Source organism: Mobula hypostoma, chromosome 23 (assembly GCF_963921235.1).
Source record: "Mobula hypostoma chromosome 23, sMobHyp1.1, whole genome shotgun sequence".
NCBI classification, from domain to species: domain Eukaryota; kingdom Metazoa; phylum Chordata; class Chondrichthyes; order Myliobatiformes; family Myliobatidae; genus Mobula; species Mobula hypostoma.
The window spans coordinates 57,069,622-57,090,402 of record NC_086119.1 but is presented as its reverse complement, the minus strand read 5'-3'; the positions used below and the strand labels follow the sequence as shown (position 1 = coordinate 57,090,402).

General features: G+C 42.9%; 1 protein-coding gene across 4 annotated transcripts in view; it reads right to left on the bottom strand.

The window, feature by feature from the left end:
• med15 (mediator complex subunit 15) overlaps positions 1-20,781 on the bottom strand; it is a 184,527-nt gene that overhangs the window by 31,306 nt on the left and 132,440 nt on the right. For all 4 annotated transcript variants that reach the window (XM_063031694.1, XM_063031696.1, XM_063031695.1 and 1 more), the window contains 2 exons: positions 16,750-16,816; positions 11,905-12,065 (listed from right to left, as the gene is read on the bottom strand). In XM_063031694.1, the coding sequence (XP_062887764.1) occupies positions 11,905-12,065; positions 16,750-16,816 (228 nt within the window). The remainder of the gene's footprint in view (positions 1-11,904; positions 12,066-16,749; positions 16,817-20,781) is intronic.

Sequence of the window (20,781 nt, the reverse complement as noted above, 5' to 3'; positions counted from 1 at the left end):
GTCTAAAAAAACTTTTACAAAACCTTTCTGTAAATGTTGGCTAAACTGTAAAATCAATCTTCATTAATGAACCACAAACAGGAGATATCAAAGTCATAGTGAAAAGGAGGAGAAGAAGCAGAAGAAGGGGGGGGGGTCGATATACAGTGCCTATTAAAAGTATTCACCCTCCTTGGAAGTTTTCATATTTTATAATTTACAACATTGAATCACAGTGGATTTAATTTGGCTTTTTTGACACTGATCTTTTGTCTCAAAGTGAAAACAGATCTCTACAAAGTGATCTACATTAATTACAAATATAAAACACAAAATAATCGATTGCATAAGTATTCTTTCCATTCAAGTTCAGTATTTAGTAGATGCATCTTTGGCAGCAATTATAGCCTTTGAGCTTGTGTGGATAACCACATAACCATGTAACAATTACAGCACGGAAACAGGCCATCTCGGCCCTTCTAGTCCATGCTGAACTCTTACTCTCACCTAGTCCCACCGACCTGCACTCAGCCCATAACCCTCCATTCCTTTCCTGTCCATAGAGCTGTCCAATTTAACTTTAAATGACAACATCGAACCTGCCTCAACCACTTCTGCTGGAAGCTCGTTCCACACAGCTACCACTCTCTGAGTAAAGAAGTTCCCCCTCATGTTACCCCTAAACTTTTGCCCTTTAACTCTCAACTCATGTCCTCTTGTTTGAATCTCCCCCACTCTCAATGGAAAAAGCCTATTTATGTCAACTCTATCTATCCCCCTCATAATTTCAAATACCTCTATCAAGTCCCCCCTCAACCTTCTACACTCCAAAGAATAAAGACCCAACTTGTTCAACCTTTCTCTGTAACTTAGGAGATGAAACCCAGGTAACATTCTAGTAAATCTTCTCTGTACTCTCTCAATTTTGTTGACATCTTTCCTATAATTCGGTGACCAGAACTGTACACAATACTCCAAATTTGGCCTCACCAATGCCTCGTACAATTTCAATATTACATCCCAACTCTGATACTCAATGCTTTGATTTATAAAGGTCAGCATACCAAAACCTTTCTTCACCACCCTATCCACATGAGATTCCACCTTCAGGGAACTATGCACCATTATTCCTAGATCCCTCTGTTCTGCAGCATTCTTCAATGCCCTACCATTTACCATGTATGTCCTATTTTGATTAATCCTACCAAAACGTAGCACCTCACATTTATCAGCATTAAACTCCATCTGCCATCTTTCAGTCCACTCTCCTAACTGGCCTAAATCTCTCTGAAAGCTTTGAAAACCTACTTCATTATCCACAACTCCACCTATCTTAGCATCATCTGCATACTTACTAATCCAATTTACCACCCCATCATCCAGATCATTAATATAAATGACAAACAACATTGGACCCAGTACAGATCTCTGAGGCACACCACTAGACACCGGCCTCCGATCTGACAAACAGTTATCCACCACTACTCTCTGGCGTCTCCCATCCAGCCACTGCTGAATCCATTTTACTAATTCAATATTAATACCTAATGACTGAACCTTCCTAACTAACTCTCCATGTGGAACCTTGTCAAAGGCCTTACTGAAGTCCATATAGACAACCATCCACTGCTTTACCCTCGTTAACTTTCCTAGTAACCTCTTCAAAAAATTCAATTTAAGATTTGTCAAACATGACCTTCCACGCACAAATCCATGTTGACTGTTCCTAATCAGACCCTGTCTATCCAGATAATTATATATACCATCTCTAAGAATACTTTCCATCAACTTACCCACCACTGACGTCAAACTCACAGGCTGATAATTGCTAGGTTTACTCTTAGAACCCTTTTTAAACAATGGAACAACATGAGCAATATGCCAATCCTCTGGCACCATCCCCATTTCTAATGACATTTTAAATATTTCTGTCAGAGCCCCTGCTATTTCCACACTAACTTACCTCAAGGTCCCGGAGACTTGTCCATTTCTATATTCCTTAAAAGTGCCTTTAATCATCATAGTTTCCATACTCTACCTGTTTCCATGACCTTACACAATTCAACGTCCTTCTCCTTAGTGAATACCAAAGAAAAGAAATTGTTCAAAATCTCCCCCATCTCTTTTGGCTCCGCACACAGCCATCCACTCTGATGCTCTAAGGGACCAATTTTATCCCTCACTATCCTTTTGCTATTAATATAACTGTAGAAACCCTTTGGATTTATTTTCAGCTTACTTGCCAAAGCAACCTCATATCTTCTTTTAGCTTCTCTAATTTCTTTAAGATTCTTTTTACATTCTTTATATTCCTCAAGCACCTCATTTACACCAAGCTGCCTATATTTATTGTAGATCTCTCTCTTTTTCCGAACCAAGTTTCCAATATCCCTTGAAAACCATGGTTCTCTCAAACTTTTAACCTTTACTTTCAACCTAACAGGAACATAAAGATTCTGTACCCTCAAAATTTCACCTTTAAATGACCTCCATTTCCCTATTACATAAAACAAATTGTCCCAATCCACTCCTTCCAAATCTTTTTGCATCTCCTCAAAGTTAGCCTTTATCCAATCAAAAATCTCAACCCTGGGTCCAGTCCTATCCTTCTCCATAATTATACTGAAACTAATAGCATTGTGATCACTGGACCCAAAGTGTTCCCCAACACATAACTCTGTCACCTGACCTATCTCATTCCCTAACAGGAGATCCAACACTGCCCTTTCTCTAATTGGCACCTCTATGACTGCTGCAAAAAACTATCTTGCACACATTTGACAAACTCCAAACCATCCAGCCCTTTTACAGAATGGGCTTCCCAGTCAATGTGTGGAAAATTAAAATCTCCCACAATCACAGCCTTGTGCTTACTACAAATATCTGCTATCTCCTTACAAATTTGCTCCTCCAATTCTCGCTCCCCACTAGGTGGTCTATAATACACCCTTATAAGCATTACTACACCTTTCCCATTCCTCAATTCCACCCAAATAGCCTCCCTAGACGAGTCCACTAATCTATCCTGCCAAAGCACCGCTGTAATATTTTCTCTACAAGCAATGCAACACCTCCTCCTCTTGCCCCTCCGGTTCCATCACACCTGAAGCAATGAAATCCAGGAATATTTAGTTGTCAATCACAGCCCTCCTGCAACCATGTTTCACTAATAGCTACAACATCATATTTCCAGGTATCAATCCATGCTCTAAGCTCATCCACCTTTCTTACAATGCTCTTAGCATTAAAATAGATACATTTAAGAAACTCTCCACCTCTTACTCTCTCTTTATCCCTAATGGTGCAAACAACTTGGTTATCTTTTTCTTCCTTCTCCCCTACATCTTCGGTCTGAGTGCTCCTGATCTCTGTCCCCTGCCTGTCCTCCCTCACACACTGTCTGCTAGCTTTCACTATTTGTGAACTAACCTCCTCTCTCCTAGTCTCTTCAATTTGATTTCCACCCCCCAACCATTCTAGTTTAAAGTCTCCCCAGCAGCCTTCGCAAATCTCTCCACCAGGATATTGGTCCCCCTAGGATTCAAGTGTAACCCATCCTTTTTGTACAGGTCACACCTGCGCCAAAAGAGTTCCAATGATCAAGAAACTTGAATCCCTGACCCCTGCTCCAATCCCTCAGCCACGCATTTATCCTCCACCTCATTCCATTCCTACTCTCACTGTAGCATGGCACAGGCAGTAATCCCGAGATTATTACCTTTGCAGTCCTTCTTCTCAACTCCCTTCCTAACTCCCTATATTCTTCTTTCAGGACCTCTTCCCTTTTCCTATCTATGTCATTGCTACCTATATGTACCACGACCTCTGGCTCCTCACCCTCACACTTCAGGATATCTTGGACGCAATCAGAAACATCCCGGATCCCGGCACCAGGGAGGCAAACTACTAATTGGGTCTCCTGACTGCGTCCACAGAAATGCCTATCTGACCCCCTATCGAGTCCCCTATTACTACTGCCCTCCTCTTCCTTTCCCTACCTTTCTGAGCTATGGGGCTGGACTCTGTGCCAGAGGCACGGCCACTGTTGCTTCCCGCAGGTAAGCTGTCCCCCCTCAATAGTACTCAAACAGGAGTACTTATTGTCAAGGGGCACAGCCACTGGGGTACTCTCTAGTACCTGACCCTTCCCCTTCCTAACAGTGACCCTCACTCAGTCTGCCTCCTCACTCTCCCTGACCAGACAAAGGTCATCAAGCTGCAGCTCCAGTTCCCTAACATGGTCCCTTAGGAGCTGTAGCTCGGCGCACCTGGCGCAGATGTGAACGTCCAGGAGGCTGGGAGACTCCAGGACCTCCCACATCTGATACCGAGAACAAGCTGCCCTCACACTCATACTTCCCCCTTTCCTCAAATAACAGGAGAAAATGAAAACCAAACCTTCTTTGCCTTGCCTGCTTCCGCCTAAGCCCATTGAGCCTAAGCCCTTAAGCCTTCACTCTGCTCCCGGTTCATTCCGCTGCCCGCAAGATGCTGCCCACTGTATAAGGCTGTGTTCCTTTTAAATCTTCCACGTTTCACTGCCCGATGTCACACGCCTGCGCAGTCCCGCCTCTCTTAACTCCGATGAGAAAAAGAAAAAATCAAAATGGCTTCCGCCACACTCTCTCTCCAATTCTCAGACTTCCTTCTCCGAATAGTTCTCTACCAGCTTTGCATAGCTGGACACTGCAATTTTTCCCCATTCTTTACAAAACTGGTCAAGTTCTGTCAGATTGCATGGGGATCATGAGTGAACAGTCCCCTTCAAGTCCAGACACAAATTCTTAATTGGATTGAGGTACACCACACCACACTCTGCATTCGTAAAGCAAACAGCATTATGAAGGACCCCATGCACCTCTCATACAAACTCTTCTCCCTCCTGCCATCTGGCAAAAGGCACCGAAGTATTTGGGCTCTCACGACCAGACTATGTAACAGTTTCTTCCCCTCAAGTCATCAGACTCCTCAATACCCAGAGGCTGGACTGATACCAACCTACTGCCCTCTACTGTGCCTATTGTCTTGTTTATTATTTATTGTAATGCCTGCACTGTTTTGTGTACTTTATGCAGTCCTGGGTAGGTCTGTAGTCTAGTGTAGTTTTGTGTTGTTTTACATAGTTCAGTGTAGTTTTTGTATTGTTTCATGTAGCACCATGGTTCTGAAAAACATTGTCTCGTTTTTACTGTGTACTGTACCAGCAGTTACGGTCGAAATGACAATAAAAAGTGACTTGACTTGACTTTTATGGACTCTGACTTGGCCACTCCTGGACATTAACTTTGTTGTTTTTAAGCCATTCCTCTGTAGCTTTGGCTTTATGCTTGGGGTCATTGTCTTGCTGAAAACAAATCTTCTCCCAAGTCACAGTTCTCTTGCAGACTGCATCAGGGTTTCCTCCATTTACCCTCTACCTTCACAAGCCTTCCAGGGCCTGCTGCAGTGAAGCATCCCCACAGCATGATGCAGCCACCACCATGCTTCACTGTAGGGATGGTGTGTGTTTGATGACCATAAGACATAGGAACAGAATTAGGCCATTTAGCCCATCGAGTCTGTGCTGCCATTCAGTCATGGCTGATCCTTTTTTCTATCTCCTCTTCAGCCCCACTCCCCAGCCTTCTCCCCATAACCTTTGATGCCGTGTCCAATCAAGCACTTATCAAGCTTTGCCTTAAATACACCCAACAACCTGGCCTCCACAGCTGCCCGTGGTAACAAATTCCACAAATTCATCACCCTCTGGCTCAAGAAGTTTCTCTGCATCTCTGTTTGAAATGGACGCCCCTCTATCCTGAGGCTGTGCCCTCTTGTCCTAGACTCCCCCACCATGGCAAACATCCTTTCCACATCCACTCTGTCCAGGTCTTTCAACATTCGAAAGGATTCAAAGAGATCCCCCCTCATCCTTCTAAATTCCGGCGAGTACAGACCCAGAGTCAACAGACGTCGTTCATCTGATAACCCTTTCATTCCTGGAATCATCCTTGTGAACCTCCTCTGGACCCTCTCCAATGCCAGCACATCTTTTCTCAGATGAGGAGCCCAAATCTGTTTTATATACTCAAGGTGAGGCCTCACCAAAGCCTTATAAAGCCTCGACATCACATCCCCTGCTCTTGTATTTTAGACCTCTTGAAATGAATGCTAACATTGCATTTTTCTTCCTCACCTCCGACTCAACCTGCAAGTTAGCCTTTAGGTCAGGGGCAGGTATTTTGACCGGCCCGCGAGCAAATATTGGTATACTATGCTCATCCGGCCCGCGAGTGATTTTTCCTTATTCTGAGTGTTTCACGCGACCACACTGATGGACATGCATGACGTCTTGTTACACTGGCCCAAGGGGTTCCGTTTTGTTCCAAACCAAACACTGGTATATACGAATGACGGGAAGGCAGACTACCTTATCAATATGTATTAGATGCTCTCCGTGCACACGCAGGTTTTCAGATGGGATCGTTCAAATTTGTAAACAGAAACAGCGTCACTGTGTTTTAACAAGAAATCCATGCTAAATATCCAGATATTTACATGTGCTACGATACTTGTTGAACAACTTGTGTTTCAAAATAAAATCGAAGAAAAAAATTCCAATGGCAATGAATGCAAAATGCAGGAAAGTAGACACTGAGTGCTGAAATTTCCAAGACACTTGGACACTAGATTACTTCTTCATCGAGCAAGCTGGGAAACCAGTTTGTCTCATTTGCCTAGATTTTGCTGATTTTCGCTTGCATGCAAATGAGTTCAGGCTGTTTGCTACTCCATTTGATGTGGCAGTGGGCACTGCATCAGAAATTTTTCAAATGGAATTGATCGAGGTGCACTGTGATGACATATTGAGATCGAAATTTCATTCTGAAGATGTGTCAGTGCTTGACTTCTATAGAAAATATATTCATCCAAATGGGAAGTATCCTGACTTAGTAGACCATGCAAAAAAGATGGCATCATTGGCAGCACTTATCTGTGTGAGCAATTATTTTCAAAAATGAAGCACACCAAGAACCATTTGAGAACAAGACTGATTGATGCCCATCTGGATAATGTCTCGCTCTTGGCATCGACAAGTCTGACACCCAATATTGAGAAGCTTTCAAGCAACAAACAGCATCAAGTTTCACATTCATTTATCGACTGTTTGCATTAAAATTTTATTTTTTATTATACTTAATTTACCACCATTCAATGCATCATGTTCATACGTTTTATGTTTAAAGATTCTTTATGTCCTTTTAATAGTTTGAAAAGATGCCTTGATTGAAATAAATTGCAACTAAACTGAGTTCTTTGATTAGTAATTGGCATCCTTGGTCAATAACAATTGATTTTCTAGCATGCGTTATTCATTAATTTGAGGAAAAACATAACTAAATGCATTTAAGTAGATAATTCCCATATTTCAAGTTTTTACGGCATTTATCTGGCTCACCGTCCACCCATTAAGAAGCGATCTGGCCCACAGAGACAGAAAGGTTGCCGACTCCTGCTTTCGGGTGTCCTGCACAAGTACTCCCAAGTCCCTTTGCATCTCAGATTTTTGGATTTTCCTCCCGTTTAGAAAATAATCAGCACATTTATTTCTGCTACCAAAGTGCATGACCATGCATATTCCAGAACTGTAATTCATTTGCCACTCTCTTGCCCATTCTCCGAATCTGCATCCTTCCTGTTTCTTCAACACTACCTGCCCCTCCACCAAACTTTGTACCATCTGCAAACTTGACAACAAAGCCATCTATTCCATCATCTAAATCATTTATGTACAGCATAAAAAGAAGTGGTCCCAATACCGACCCCTGCAGAACACCATTAGTCACTGGCAGCCAACCAGAAAGGGATCCTTTTATTCCTACTTGCTGCCTCCTGCCAATCAGCCAATGCTCTAACCATGCCGGTACCTTTCCTGTAATACCAGGGGCTTTTAACTTGGTAAGAAGCCTCATGTGTGGCACCATATCAAGGGCTTTCTGAAAGTCCAAATATACAATATCCACTGCACCCCCTTTATCCATCCTACGTGTAATCTCCTTAAAGAATTCCAACAGGTTCGTCAGGAATAAATTCGTAAGGAAACCATGCTGACTTTGTCCTATCTTGCCCTGTGTCACCAAGTACTAAATAAATTGAATCCAACATCTTCCCAAACACTGGGGTCAGGCTAACTGGTCTATAATTTACTTTCTGCTGTCTTTCTCCTTTCTTAAAGTGTGATGTGCAATGTTTGGCTTATGCTGACTTCAGAGTCTCCCACATGCCTTCCAGCAAACTCTAGCCGAGATTTCATGTGAGTTTTTATTCAACAGTGGCTTCCTCTTTGCCACTCTCCCATAAACTGGTGAAGCAGTTATAATGGGTGACTTCAATCTACATGTGGACTGGGTGAACCAAATTGGTAAACGTGCTGAGGAAGAGGATTTCTTGGAATGTATGCGGGATGGTTTTTTGAACCAACATGTCGAGGAACCAACTAGAGAGCAGGCTATTCTGGACTGGGTTTTGAGCAATGAGGAAGGGTTAATTAGCAATCGTGTCGTGAGAGGCCCCTTGGGTAAGAGTGACCATAATATGGTGGAATTCTTCATTAAGATGGAGAGTGACATAGTTAATTCAGAAACAAAGGTTCTGAACTTAAAGAGGGGTAACTTTGAAGGTATGAGACGTGAATTAGTTAAGATAGACTGGCAAATGACACTTAAAGGATTGACGGTGGATATGCAATGGCAAGCATTTAAAGGTTGCATGGATGAACTACAACAATTGTTCATCCCAGTTTGGCAAAAGAATAAATCAAGGAAGGTAGTGCACCCGTGGCTGACAAGAGAAATTAGGGATAGTATCAATTCCAAAGAAGAAGCATACAAATTAGCCAGAGAAAGTGGCTCACCTGAGGACTGGGAGAAATTCAGAGTTCAGCAGAGGAGGACAAAGGGCTTAATTAGGAAGGGGAAAAAAGATTATGAGAGAAAACTGGCAGGGAACATAAAAACGGACTGTAAAAGCTTTTATAGATATGTAAAAAGGAAAAGACTGGTAAAGACAAATGTAGGTCCCCTGCAGACAGAAGCAGGTGAATTGATTATGGGGAGCAAGGACATGGCAGACCAATTGAATAATTACTTTGGTTCTGTCTTCACTAAGGAGGACATAAATAATCTTCCAGAAATAGTAAGGGACAGAGGGTCCAGTGAGATGGAGGAACTGAGCAAAATACATGTTAGTAGGGAAGTGGTGTTAGGTAAATTGAAGGGATTGAAGGCAGATAAATCCCCAGGGCCAGATGGTCTGCATCCTAGAGTGCTTAAGGAAGTAGCCCAAGAAATAGTGGATGCATTAGTGATAATTTTTCAAAACTCATTAGATTCTGGACTAATTCCTGAGGATTGGAGGGTGGCTAATGTAACCCCGCTTTTTAAAAAAGGAGGGAGAGAGAAACCGGGGAATTATAGACCGGTTAGCCTAACGTCGGTGGTGGGGAAACTGCTGGAGTCAGTTATCAAGGATGTGATAACAGCACATTTGGAAAGCGGTGAAATGATCGGACAAAGTCAGCATGGATTTGTGAAAGGAAAATCATGTCTGACGAATCTCATAGAATTTTTTGAGGATGTAACTAGTAGAGTGGATAGGGGAGAACCAGTGGATGTGGTATATTTGGATTTTCAAAAGGCTTTTGACAAGGTCCCACACAGGAGATTAGTGTGCAAACTTAAAGCACACAGTATTGGGGGTAAGGTATTGGTGTGGGTGGAGAATTGGTTAGCAGACAGGAAGCAAAGAGTGGGAATAAACGGGACCTTTTCAGAATGGCAGGCGGTGACTGGTGGGGTACCGCAAGGCTCAGTGCTGGGACCCCAGTTGTTTACAATATATATTAATGACTTGGATGAGGGAATTAAATGCAGCATCTCCAAGTTTGCGGATGACACGAAGCTGGGTGGCAGTGTTAGCAGTGAGGAGGATGCTAAGAGGATGCAGGGTGACTTGGATAGGTTGGGTGAGTGGGCAAATTCATGGCAGATGCAATTTAATGTGGATAAATGTGAAGTTATCCACTTTGGTGGCAAAAATAGGAAAACAGATTATTATCTGAATGGTGGCCAGTTAGGAAATGGGGAGGTGCAACGAGACCTGGGTGTCATTATACACCAGTCATTGAAAGTGGGCATGCAGGTACAGCAGGCGGTGAAAAAGGCGAATGGTATGCTGGCATTTATAGCGAGAGGATTCGAGTACAGGAGCAGGGAGGTACTACTGCAGTTGTACAAGGCCTTGGTGAGACCACACCTGGAGTATTGTGTGCAGTTTTGGTCCCCTAATCTGAGGAAAGACATCTTTGCCATAGAGGGAGTACAAAGAAGGTTCACCAGATTGATTCCTGGGATGGCAGGACTTTCATATGAAGAAGGACTGGATGAACTGGGCTTGTACTCGTTGGAATTTAGAAGATTGAGGGGGGATCTGATTGAAACGTATAAGATCCTAAAGGGATTGGACAGGCTAGATGCAGGAAGATTGTTCCCGATGTTGGGGAAGTCCAGAACGAGGGGCCACAGTTTGAGGATAGAGGGGAAGCCTTTTAGGACCGAGATTAGGAAAAACTTCTTCACACAGAGAGTGGTGAATCTGTGGAATTCTCTGCCACAGGAAACTGTTGAGGCCAGTTCATTGGCTATATTTAAGAGGGAGTTAGATATGGCCCTTGTGGCTATGGGCGTCAGGGGTATGGAGGGAAGGCTGGGGCGGGGTTCTGAGTTGGATGATCAGCCATGATCATAATAAATGGCGGTGCAGGCTCGAAGGGCCAAATGGCCTACTCCTGCACCTATTTTCTCTGAAGCACCCAGGCAATAGTTGTTATATGCACAGTCTCTCTCCCATCTTAGCCACTGAACTTTGTAACTCCTCCAGAGTTGTCATAGGACTACTCACTAGTCCCCTTCTTGTACGGTCACTCCATTTTTGAGAAAAGCCAACTCTAGACAGATTTACAGCTGTGCCATATTCTTTCCATTTCTTGTTGATCGACTTAACTGTACTCCAAGCGATATTCAGTGACTTGGAAATTTACTTGAATCCATCTCCTGACTTGTGTTTTTCAATAACTATTTTGCGGAGTTATTTGGAGTGTTCTTTGGTCTTCATGTTGTAATTCTTGTCACAATACTGACTCAAGCAGTTGGACTTCCCAGATACAAGTATATTTTTACCATAATCAGTTGAAACACCTTGACTGCACACAGGTCTCCAAAAACAGATCTCCATTTAACTAATTATATGACTTCCAGAACCAATTCGCGGCACCAGTGATGATTTGGTTTGTCATATTAAAGGGGAATAAATACTTATGCAATCAATTATTTTGTGTTTTATATTTGTAATTAATTTAGGTCACTTTATAGAGATCTGTCATAAAAGATATTTTTTTCTGTTGATCAGTGTAAAAACAGGCAAATTAAATCCACTGTGATTCAGTGTTGTAAAACAATAAAACTTCCAAGAGAGGGGGGTGAATACTTTTAATAGGCACTGTAGACAGAAAAGTATTTTTTACTACTTCTCTCCTCTGTAATAATCCCCAGCTTCATAACCTTCCAATATTTTTATGTTCGTCCCATTCCAGCCTCTTGCACATCCCTAATTTAAATCTCTCCAGTATGGTGGGTGTGCCCCCAGCTGGCTAAATTTTCACACTTGATAATCCCTTTAGGAACTCCTCTCTCTTCTTTTAGGAACTCCTCTCTCTTCTTTTAGGAACTCCTTAAGATCCACCTGTTTGAAGAGAACTAAAATCTTTCTGCAAGGTCCGATCACCTTGCTGGATGATGCCTGTGTGTTGATTCACTGAGACTGAGTCAGTGGCACAGCGGATTTGCAGGAGTTTATTCATAGGGGAAGTGCTGTTGTTGAAGTACTTACGTGATTGGTGGTCCATGGATCGCAGTCATAGCTGGCCCGAAGGTTCGCTGTAAGGAATGATTGAAAACTGGGGAGCGTATGTTAGCCAGGACGGCATCCAGCAGGGGCTGACACAGGTACTGTTGTTTTGTGATTGACATCGGTGGAGGTGGAGGTGTAGGCTGCAGTGAGTGAAAGAGGAACTTTATTAACCACAGAGAAACATCAATATAAACAAGGAGACAAATAAGGACCTTGATGGGGCACTCTGTTCGATGAGGCAAACCTCCCATTTTAACAGGAACATCACACCTTGATCCAAAACTGCCACTGCATTAAGGTACCCCATCAAAAACACGTTTGCTTCACCTGCCTTTGCTCCAACCCTGACCTTAAACGATCTCAAATCATATGACCACCGTACGATGGGTTATTTGGAATTTAAGAAATGGGAATAGTTCCCTCTTTGCTTAATGCATATGTGATAAATCATTGCAAAAAAGTTATTTCTTAAACAGGTGGCAATTGTGAATTGGTGGAAATCTGGCCCAGGGAAGGTGTTCTTTTCTACTTGCCTCAATATGTAGTAGTTTGTGTAATGTTAAAGCATTTAACAATTTTTGCAATGCCTCACACAAACTAGTGTGCTATAAAGGTAAGATCACAGCACTGCATGCTGTTGTGTCAGAGCTGTGAAACCGAAGAGTCTTTGGATGGTGAGATTCCTCCAGAGGAGACTGCAGCAGATACCCTCTAACAGAGAGTCCGCGGAAAACACACAGAGGCTAGATTGAGGGAATGTAGATTTAGAAACATAGAAAACCTACAGCACAATACAGGCCCTTCGGCCCACAAAGTTGTGCCGCACATGTCCCTACCTTAGAAATTACTAGGCTTACCCATAGCCCTCTATTTAACTAAGCTCCATGTACCTATCTAAAAGTCTCTTATAAGACCCTAACGTATCCACCTCCACCACCGTTGCCGTCAGTCCATTCCATGCTCTTACCACTCTCAGCATAAAAAACTTACCCCTGACATCTCCTCTGTACCTACTCCTCAGCACCTTAAACCCGTGTCCTCTTGTGGCAACCATTTCAGCCCTGGGAAAAAGCCTCTGACTATCCACATGACCAATGCCTCTCATCATCTTGTACATCTCTATCAGGTCACCTCTCATCCTCCGTCGCTCCAAGGAGAAAAGGCCAAGTTCACTCAACGTATTCTCATACAGCATGCTTTAGTGGATCCCTGGAATTTAAAGATCTAGATTTTGTATTTCATTGGATTTTGGAAACTTACTGGATTCAGGAAATACCCTGAGTTTTTAAGGATCTGCAGATTAGGAATCCCCTAGATGTTGGAGATGTGGACTCAGAGAATCTGCTGATTTTAAGGGCTTGCACTTTTGGTATTGCAGGTTCAGTGTGAAAATAAATTGAGTCATGATCAAATGGAGCAAATAGCTTGATTCTGACCCTATGTCTTATGGACACTCTGACTAACAGCTAGACAACTGGTTGGAAACCTCAGCCACACATTGTAAAGGAAGGCTGGATCAGAATACAGTGTGGCCAACAGGGTACTGAGTAGCAAGAAACAAATTGAGGTAGAGTCTGAAGATTTAGAGAAATGGGTCCAAGTGATAAGGATATTGCCAGTATGCTGAAAGTGGCACCTAGGGTGGGAGTCCAATCACAAGCAAGAGAAAATCTGCAGATGCTGGAAGCCCAAGCAACATGCACAAAATGTTGGAGGAACTCGGCAGGCCAGGCAGCATAGAGTGGGTGGCTGTGTAGAGGGGAAATGTTGGAGGAACTCGGCAGGCCAGGCAGCATAGAGTGGGTGGCTGTGTAGAGGGGAAATGTTGGAGGAACTCGGCAGGCCAGGCAGCATAGAGTGGGTGGCTGTGCAGAGGGGAAATGTTGGAGGAACTCGGCAGGCCAGGCAGCATAGAGTGGGTGGCTGTGTAGAGGGGAAATGTTGGAGGAACTCGGCAGGCCAGGCAGCATAGAGTGGATGGCTGTGTAGAGGGGTAGGAGGGGAGGAAAGCGTGTGATGGTTGTAGCTGCAGGGAGACCGCACCTCCAGCAGGATGATTGTTCGGTGTGGTGCCGCTGGGGTCAAAATGGAGCCAACTCAAAAGGGCAGTAGAGTAGGAGCAGGAGCAGGAAGATCCAGACATGGACGACTTTGACCACAGCACAGTAAAGACCGTTGGAGACGGAGGTATAGCAATTAACCATCTGGACTAGCAGCCAGAATTCTGTACTATTGAGCTATCGATCCAACACCATGGGTTCAAATCCCATTGGGGAATTTTAATTCAAGGAATGAAATAATAAAGAATCCAGAATTAAAAATAAGCTAATCCCAGTAACCACAAACTCACTGGATTGTGATAAAAACCTGATTCACTAACATCCTGTTTGGATAGTACCAGGAACACAGATCTAATTTAAAAACAGAACTTCAAGACCTGAGCCAGAAACGTTAGCTTGGTGTTGGTTGAATGAACAGAACTGGAGGAAGGAACTGACAGACAATGACCGACTACGAAAAGGAACAAAGTATAACTGGTGAAGAGGCAATTCTAGTGGGTTGAGGATGGGTCCTCAGAGATGATAGACTGGCAGGCTTTAAGCCACAATTTAAATTTTTTCAGCCTCTCCTTATAACTCAAGGCAAGTCCAGGCAACATTTCTGTGCATCTTTTCTGCACCCTCTCGAGTTCAGACACCTCCTTCCTGTAGCACAGCAACCACAATTCAACACAATACTCCCAAGTTGTCCTCACCAATCATTGATAAACTATAACACGATGCTTCCCATCAATGAAGGCAAACCTGCCGTACACTTCCTTCACCATTATGTCTGTATTGCCTTTCTCAGAGAACTACGTACTTGTACTTCACAGTCTCATTCTCCAACAACATTCCCCAGAGCTCTGCTGTTCACTATGTATATCCTGGCCTGGTTTAACTTACCAAAATGGATCACTTCACACTTGTCTGAGCTAAATTCCATCTGCCATTCCCTTGCACAATTTCCCAGAAAATGCTGAGTTAAATGGGAGATCATTATTTAAAACAGAAACTTTTATTTCCAGATTCTCCCTCAGAAGAAACATCCTCTCCACAGTATACATCCAGTCAGGATCCTTCAGAATCTAACATGTTTTCAAAGAGGTCCCCCTTCAACCTTCTAATATCTACAAGCCTAGCCTGTCCAACTGTTCGCAGGTATCAATGTAATAAACCATCTCTGAACTGTTCTCAATGCATTGGTGTTCTTCCATAAACATAAGAAGAACATTTGTACAACATCATCACAATGCCCTGGGTAACTGAATTATAATTTCCTTATTTTTGTATTCAATTCCCTCACATTATCATTCCTACTTGCTAGTTGCACATCTGTGCACTGATTACAGTGAGACACACCGCAATCTACAATACCTACCTGATCTTTCTTTGCAGCCAGACTGCCACCCACTCTTTACCTGGTCACCTCCTCATGAAATGTGCTACCCTCGATGGATGTACTTCACTGCTGGAGGAGTGCCAGCTGACATCTTCTGTCGTAACCACAGTTGTGTTGGTGATGTGAAGCGCCCTGATTTCACACTTTTAATGTACCCCGCGATTTTTCTTTTTATCAATTATTTATTCAACTATTCAGCTGAAGGTTCCTTAAGGTTGTCAAGCCACGGGGAATAGTGGCGATAAGCTCCAATTCCCACCTATTAAATAGCATGCGTCTCAAATAGCCGCTGACAACCAGCTCCTGGCCTTCATGAGTGGCTTAACTAATAATCCCATCGGAATTGTTTCTATTGACAGACGGGGCAAAGGCAGGTTATTGACACCTTAAAACCCATCTCTCTGGGCAGATGGAACTCATCATCATTGGTTGGCAGTTTATCTAGAAGGAAGACACTGATCTCAAAACTCCACTGCCTTGTGGCTATACTCACTCATGGCGAAGGCTTCAGGACTACAGCCTGAGGAAAAATATGGAACTGGGGTCAAACACTGACTGGCAACTCCCGTGACGCCGCTGGTACCAAACTGCATCAGTGTCTGCCGTTCCTTTAGATTCATCAGCTGCGAGGAGAGAGGCAGCCTGCTGCATTGACAACAACCTGCTCTCCATATTGTGGGGCCCTGTCTTGCACAGACAGCTAGGTCGTAACATTCACAATGGAAGGCCTACAACTACTATTCAGCTGCAGTTTCAATTTATTTGATATTTATTTTCACTAATCAATTTATCTCTTAAATGTTGATAAATTTATAATAATTCTGCCTCTCATTTAACCAGTTGTTAAAAATAAACACATCAACACGCGGATCGCCAGTAGCTAGTGAGCAGGTTGAGATGAACCATAAGAGGAGTATAGAAGTTATTTCCAACTGGGGCACTTGGAGACAAGAAGGGAAGTATCCAGCCAGAGTCCTGCACTTGCTCATCATCTGCAGACACTTGGTAAAATGTGTAATAATGGCTGCCTATCTCCTCTTCCTTTGTGTATGAATGTCGGGCGAGGATATTCACCACAGCTGCTCAGCTGCTAGCTCCCAGTGACTAGACTGGTACTTGGTTTAGATTCCATAGCGAAACCAAGGCCTGTGGGTCAGACTTTATAAAGTGAATTAGCATTCAGGGAGAACACATTTAAATGATATGATTATTTCAACTAACAGAGCAAGGGAACATTGCTACCTGTAGGTTCTTCCAAGTCACCATCCAAAATTAGAAATAGATTGCCAAGCCTTGTCTGGTGCTGGGTCTAATGCCCCAAACTCCCTCCCATTTCTCAAAGGTAACTGAACGTAAGCAGCCTGGAAATGAATTAAAACTCACCACTGCCATGTCATTCTTCAATTTTTCCAAAGCAATTTCACACTTTTGCAGTGTTGCCAAAGAGCACCTGTTAAAATAAAGTGAACATAGAACTTTGGATTCCTCAGTATCAGAATCAGGTTTAATGTCACCTACATATGTCGTGATCACAAAACAAGAGAAAATCTACAGATGCTGAAATCCGAGCCCAAAACGTCGACTGTACTTTTTTCCATAGATGGCTGGCTGGCCTGCTGAGCTCCTTCAGCATTCTGTGCCTGTTAAAGATGTTGTGAAATTTGCTGTCTTTGCAGCAGCAATAAACAATAGAGAAACCACCTCTAATAGGCAACAGCACCGGTGGGGAGGCTTTATTCTTTTATAGTCATCTGACCATGAGGACACTGATCTACGAGTTTAACTAAGGCATTTATTGTGGAATAAAACAGTAGGATGTTAGAATCCCTGTTTAAAATATTCCAATTCTGCACCTGAATTAATTATTATTATTATTATGGTCTGGTCATGTCAATTCTGCATCTGAATTAATTATTATGGTCTGGTCATGTCACATGATTATACCTCCCCTCTCCCCCCCCACCGGTAAAATTTCACAGTCCTCCTAGGCCAGGCAGAGGCAGATTTAAACCCTCAGTCTGGCTTTGCGGGAGAGGTGTGGAGGTTGGAGTTGATGGTTGGTGAATAGTTATATTGGAAAGTTAAAGACAAAGTGTGACGTGGGGAAAGCCTTTGTATATTTGTAAATTTTTGTAAGTACCATGGTGCTAGAAAGTTCGTGAAACCTGAAGAATTTTCTCTATTTCTGCACAAATATGACCTAAAATTTGATCAGATTTTCACACGTCCTAAGACAACATAAAGAGAACCAATTAAATAAATAACACGAGAAACATAATACTTGTTTATTTATTTATTGAGAAAAATGATCCAATATTACATGTATTTGTTGGAAAAACTATGTGAATGTTTACTTTCCATAACTGTTGTGACCCCCTTGTACAGCAATAACTTTAACCAAACATTTCTGGTAACTGTTGATCAGTCCCGCACATCGGCTTAGAAGAATTTTAGGCCATTCCTCCTTACAAAACTGCTTCAGCTCTGGGATGTTGGTGGGCTTCCTTGCGTGAACTACTTGCTTCAGGTCCTCCAACAATATTTCTATAGGATTAAGGTCAGGACCTTGACAGCCATTCCAAAATATGAATGTTCTTCTTTTTAAACCATCCTATTCTTGATTTACCCTTGTCTTTCAGATCATTGTCTTGTTGCATTATCCACAGACCGCTACCCTGGCATTCCCCTGAAAAATATCTTAATACAATTTTGAATTCATTGTTTCCTCAATGAATACAAGCTGTCCAGGTGGAGGCAGCAAACCAGCCCCAAACCATGATGCTCCTTCCATCTTGCTTCATAGTTGGGACGAGGTTTGATGTTGGTGTGCAGTGGCTTTTTCCCTCCAAATTCAGCAATCCACATTTCTGAAAAAAGTTCATCTTTTATCTCATCTGTCCACAGAACATCGTCCCAGAAGCATTGTGGAAACCCAAGGGGGTCTTTTGCAAACTTGAGATGTGCAACAATGTTTTTTTTTGGAGAGCAGTGGTTTCCTCCATTCCTTTCTTCCATGAACACCATTCCTGTTCAGCGCTTCTCTTGTAGTGGACACATGAACAGAGACGTTTTCAAGTTCCAGAGATCTCTGCAGGTCCCTTGGCTTCTTTTTCATCTCACTCAGCCTAACCCTAGGGAGAGTACCAACAGTTCTGAGATTCCTCCATTTGTAGACAATTTCTTTTACTGTGGACTGGTAGGCACTCAGGTGTTTAGAAATGTTTTCTAGCCTTTTCCAGCTTCATGCATTTCTATTAATTTTTAGACTATAAGACATAGGAGCAGAATTAGGCCATTCAGCCCATCAAGTCTGCTCCATCATTCCATCAAGACCTGATCCTGGATCCCATTCTACCTCATATACCTGCTTTCTCTCCATATCCTTTAATGCCCTCACTGATAGGAAATGATCATCTTCCGCCTTAAATATACCCACGGGCTTGGCAGAGCATTCCACAGATTCACTACTCTCTGGCTAAAAAAATTCCTCCTTACCTCTGTTCCAAAGGGTCACCCCTCAATTTTGAGGCTGTGCCCTCTATTTCTAGACACCCCCACCAGAGGAAACATCCTCTCCATATCCACCCTATCTAGTCCTTTCAACATGCGGTAGATTTCAATGAGATCCTCACGCATTCTTTTGAATTCCAGTGAGTACAGGCCCAAAGCTGTCAAACACTCCTCATATGTTAACCCTTTCATACACGGAATCATCCTTGTGACCCTCCTCTGAACTCTCTCTAATGACAGCACATCCTTTGAGACATGGGGCCCAATACTGTTGACAATATTCCAAGTGCAGCCTGACTAGAGTCCTATAAAGCCCCAGCATTATCTCCTTGCTTTTATATTCTATTCCCCTTGAAATAAATGCCAACATTTCATTTAACTCTTTTACCACAGATACAACCTGTAAATTTACCTTCTGGGAGTCTTGTATGAGGACTCCTAAGTCCCTTTGCACCTCTGATGTTTGAACCTTCTGCCCATTTAGATAATAGTCTGCTCTATTGTCCCTCTTACCAAAATGCATTATCATATATTTCCGAACACTGTATTCCATCTACCACTTTTTTGCCCATTCTTCCAATTTGTCTAAGTCCTGCTGCAATTGCATTGCTTCCTCAGAACTACCTACCCCTCCATCTATCTTTGTATCATCCGCAAACTTTGCCACAAAGCCATTAATTTTACTTCCAAATTATTGACAAACAATGTGAAAAGCAGTGGTCCCAATACTGACCCCTGAGGAACACCACTAGTCACTGGCAGCCAAACAGAAAAGGCCCCTTTTATTCCGACTCACTGCCTCCTGGCTGTCAGCCATTCCTCGATCCATGCCAGTATCTTTCCTGTAACAAGATAGGATTTTTTTTCTTGTAAGGCAGCCTCAGGTGTGGCACCTTATCAAATGCCTTCTGAAAATCCAAGTAAATGACATCTACTGCCTCTCCTTTGTCCACCCTGCTTGTTACTTCCTCGAAGAACTCTAACAGATTTGTCAGACAAGATTTCCCTTTACAGAAACCATGCTGACTTTGATTTATTTTATCATTAGTCTCCAAGTACCTCAAAACCTCGTGCTTAATAATAGACTTCAACACTTTCCCAACCACTGAGGTTAGGCTAACTGGCCAATAAATTCCTTTCTTTTGCCTTCCTAAAGAGTGGAGTGACACTTGTAACCTTCCAGTCCTCTGGGACCACGCCAGAATCAAGTGATTCTTGAAAGATCATGACCAATGCATCCGTTCTCTTCAGCAACCTCTCTCAGGACTCCGGGACGTAGTCCAACTGGCTCAGGTGACTTATCCACCTTAAGATCTTTGAATTTGCCTAGCACTTTTTCCTTTGTAATAGCAATGGCACTCACTCCTGCTCCCTAACATTCATGGACCACTGGCATATTGATAGTGTCTTCCACAGTGAAGACTGATGCAATGTTCTCATTAAGTTCATCTGCCATTTCTTTGTCCCCCATTACAACCTCATCAGCATCTTTTCCATGGTCCAATATCAACTCTCACCTCCCTTTTACTCCTTATATAACTGAAACAACTTTTGGTATGCTGCTTTATAGTCAGGTCAGAGCCTTGCCTTGCCACTGGTACTACGTAGTCCAGTACTAATTGTATCCTGAGTCATTGTGAGGCAGGTCAGGGCCTTGCCTTGCCACTGGTACCACATAGCAGACATCCCACCCTGCAAAATCTCATTTCAGGGAGGTAGCATCATCAATTTGCGGAGACTTCCGGGAGAGGTAGGATGTCTGCAATAGAGTAGCTCCTTAGCAGCTAGCCAGCTAGTTTAAATAACGTTAGCTATGCTAATGAACGAATGACACCTGTTAAACTCACCTCAACATGTCTTTTACAGTCTTAACCCACCATGGGCAATAGAAAAGTCACTGTTGCA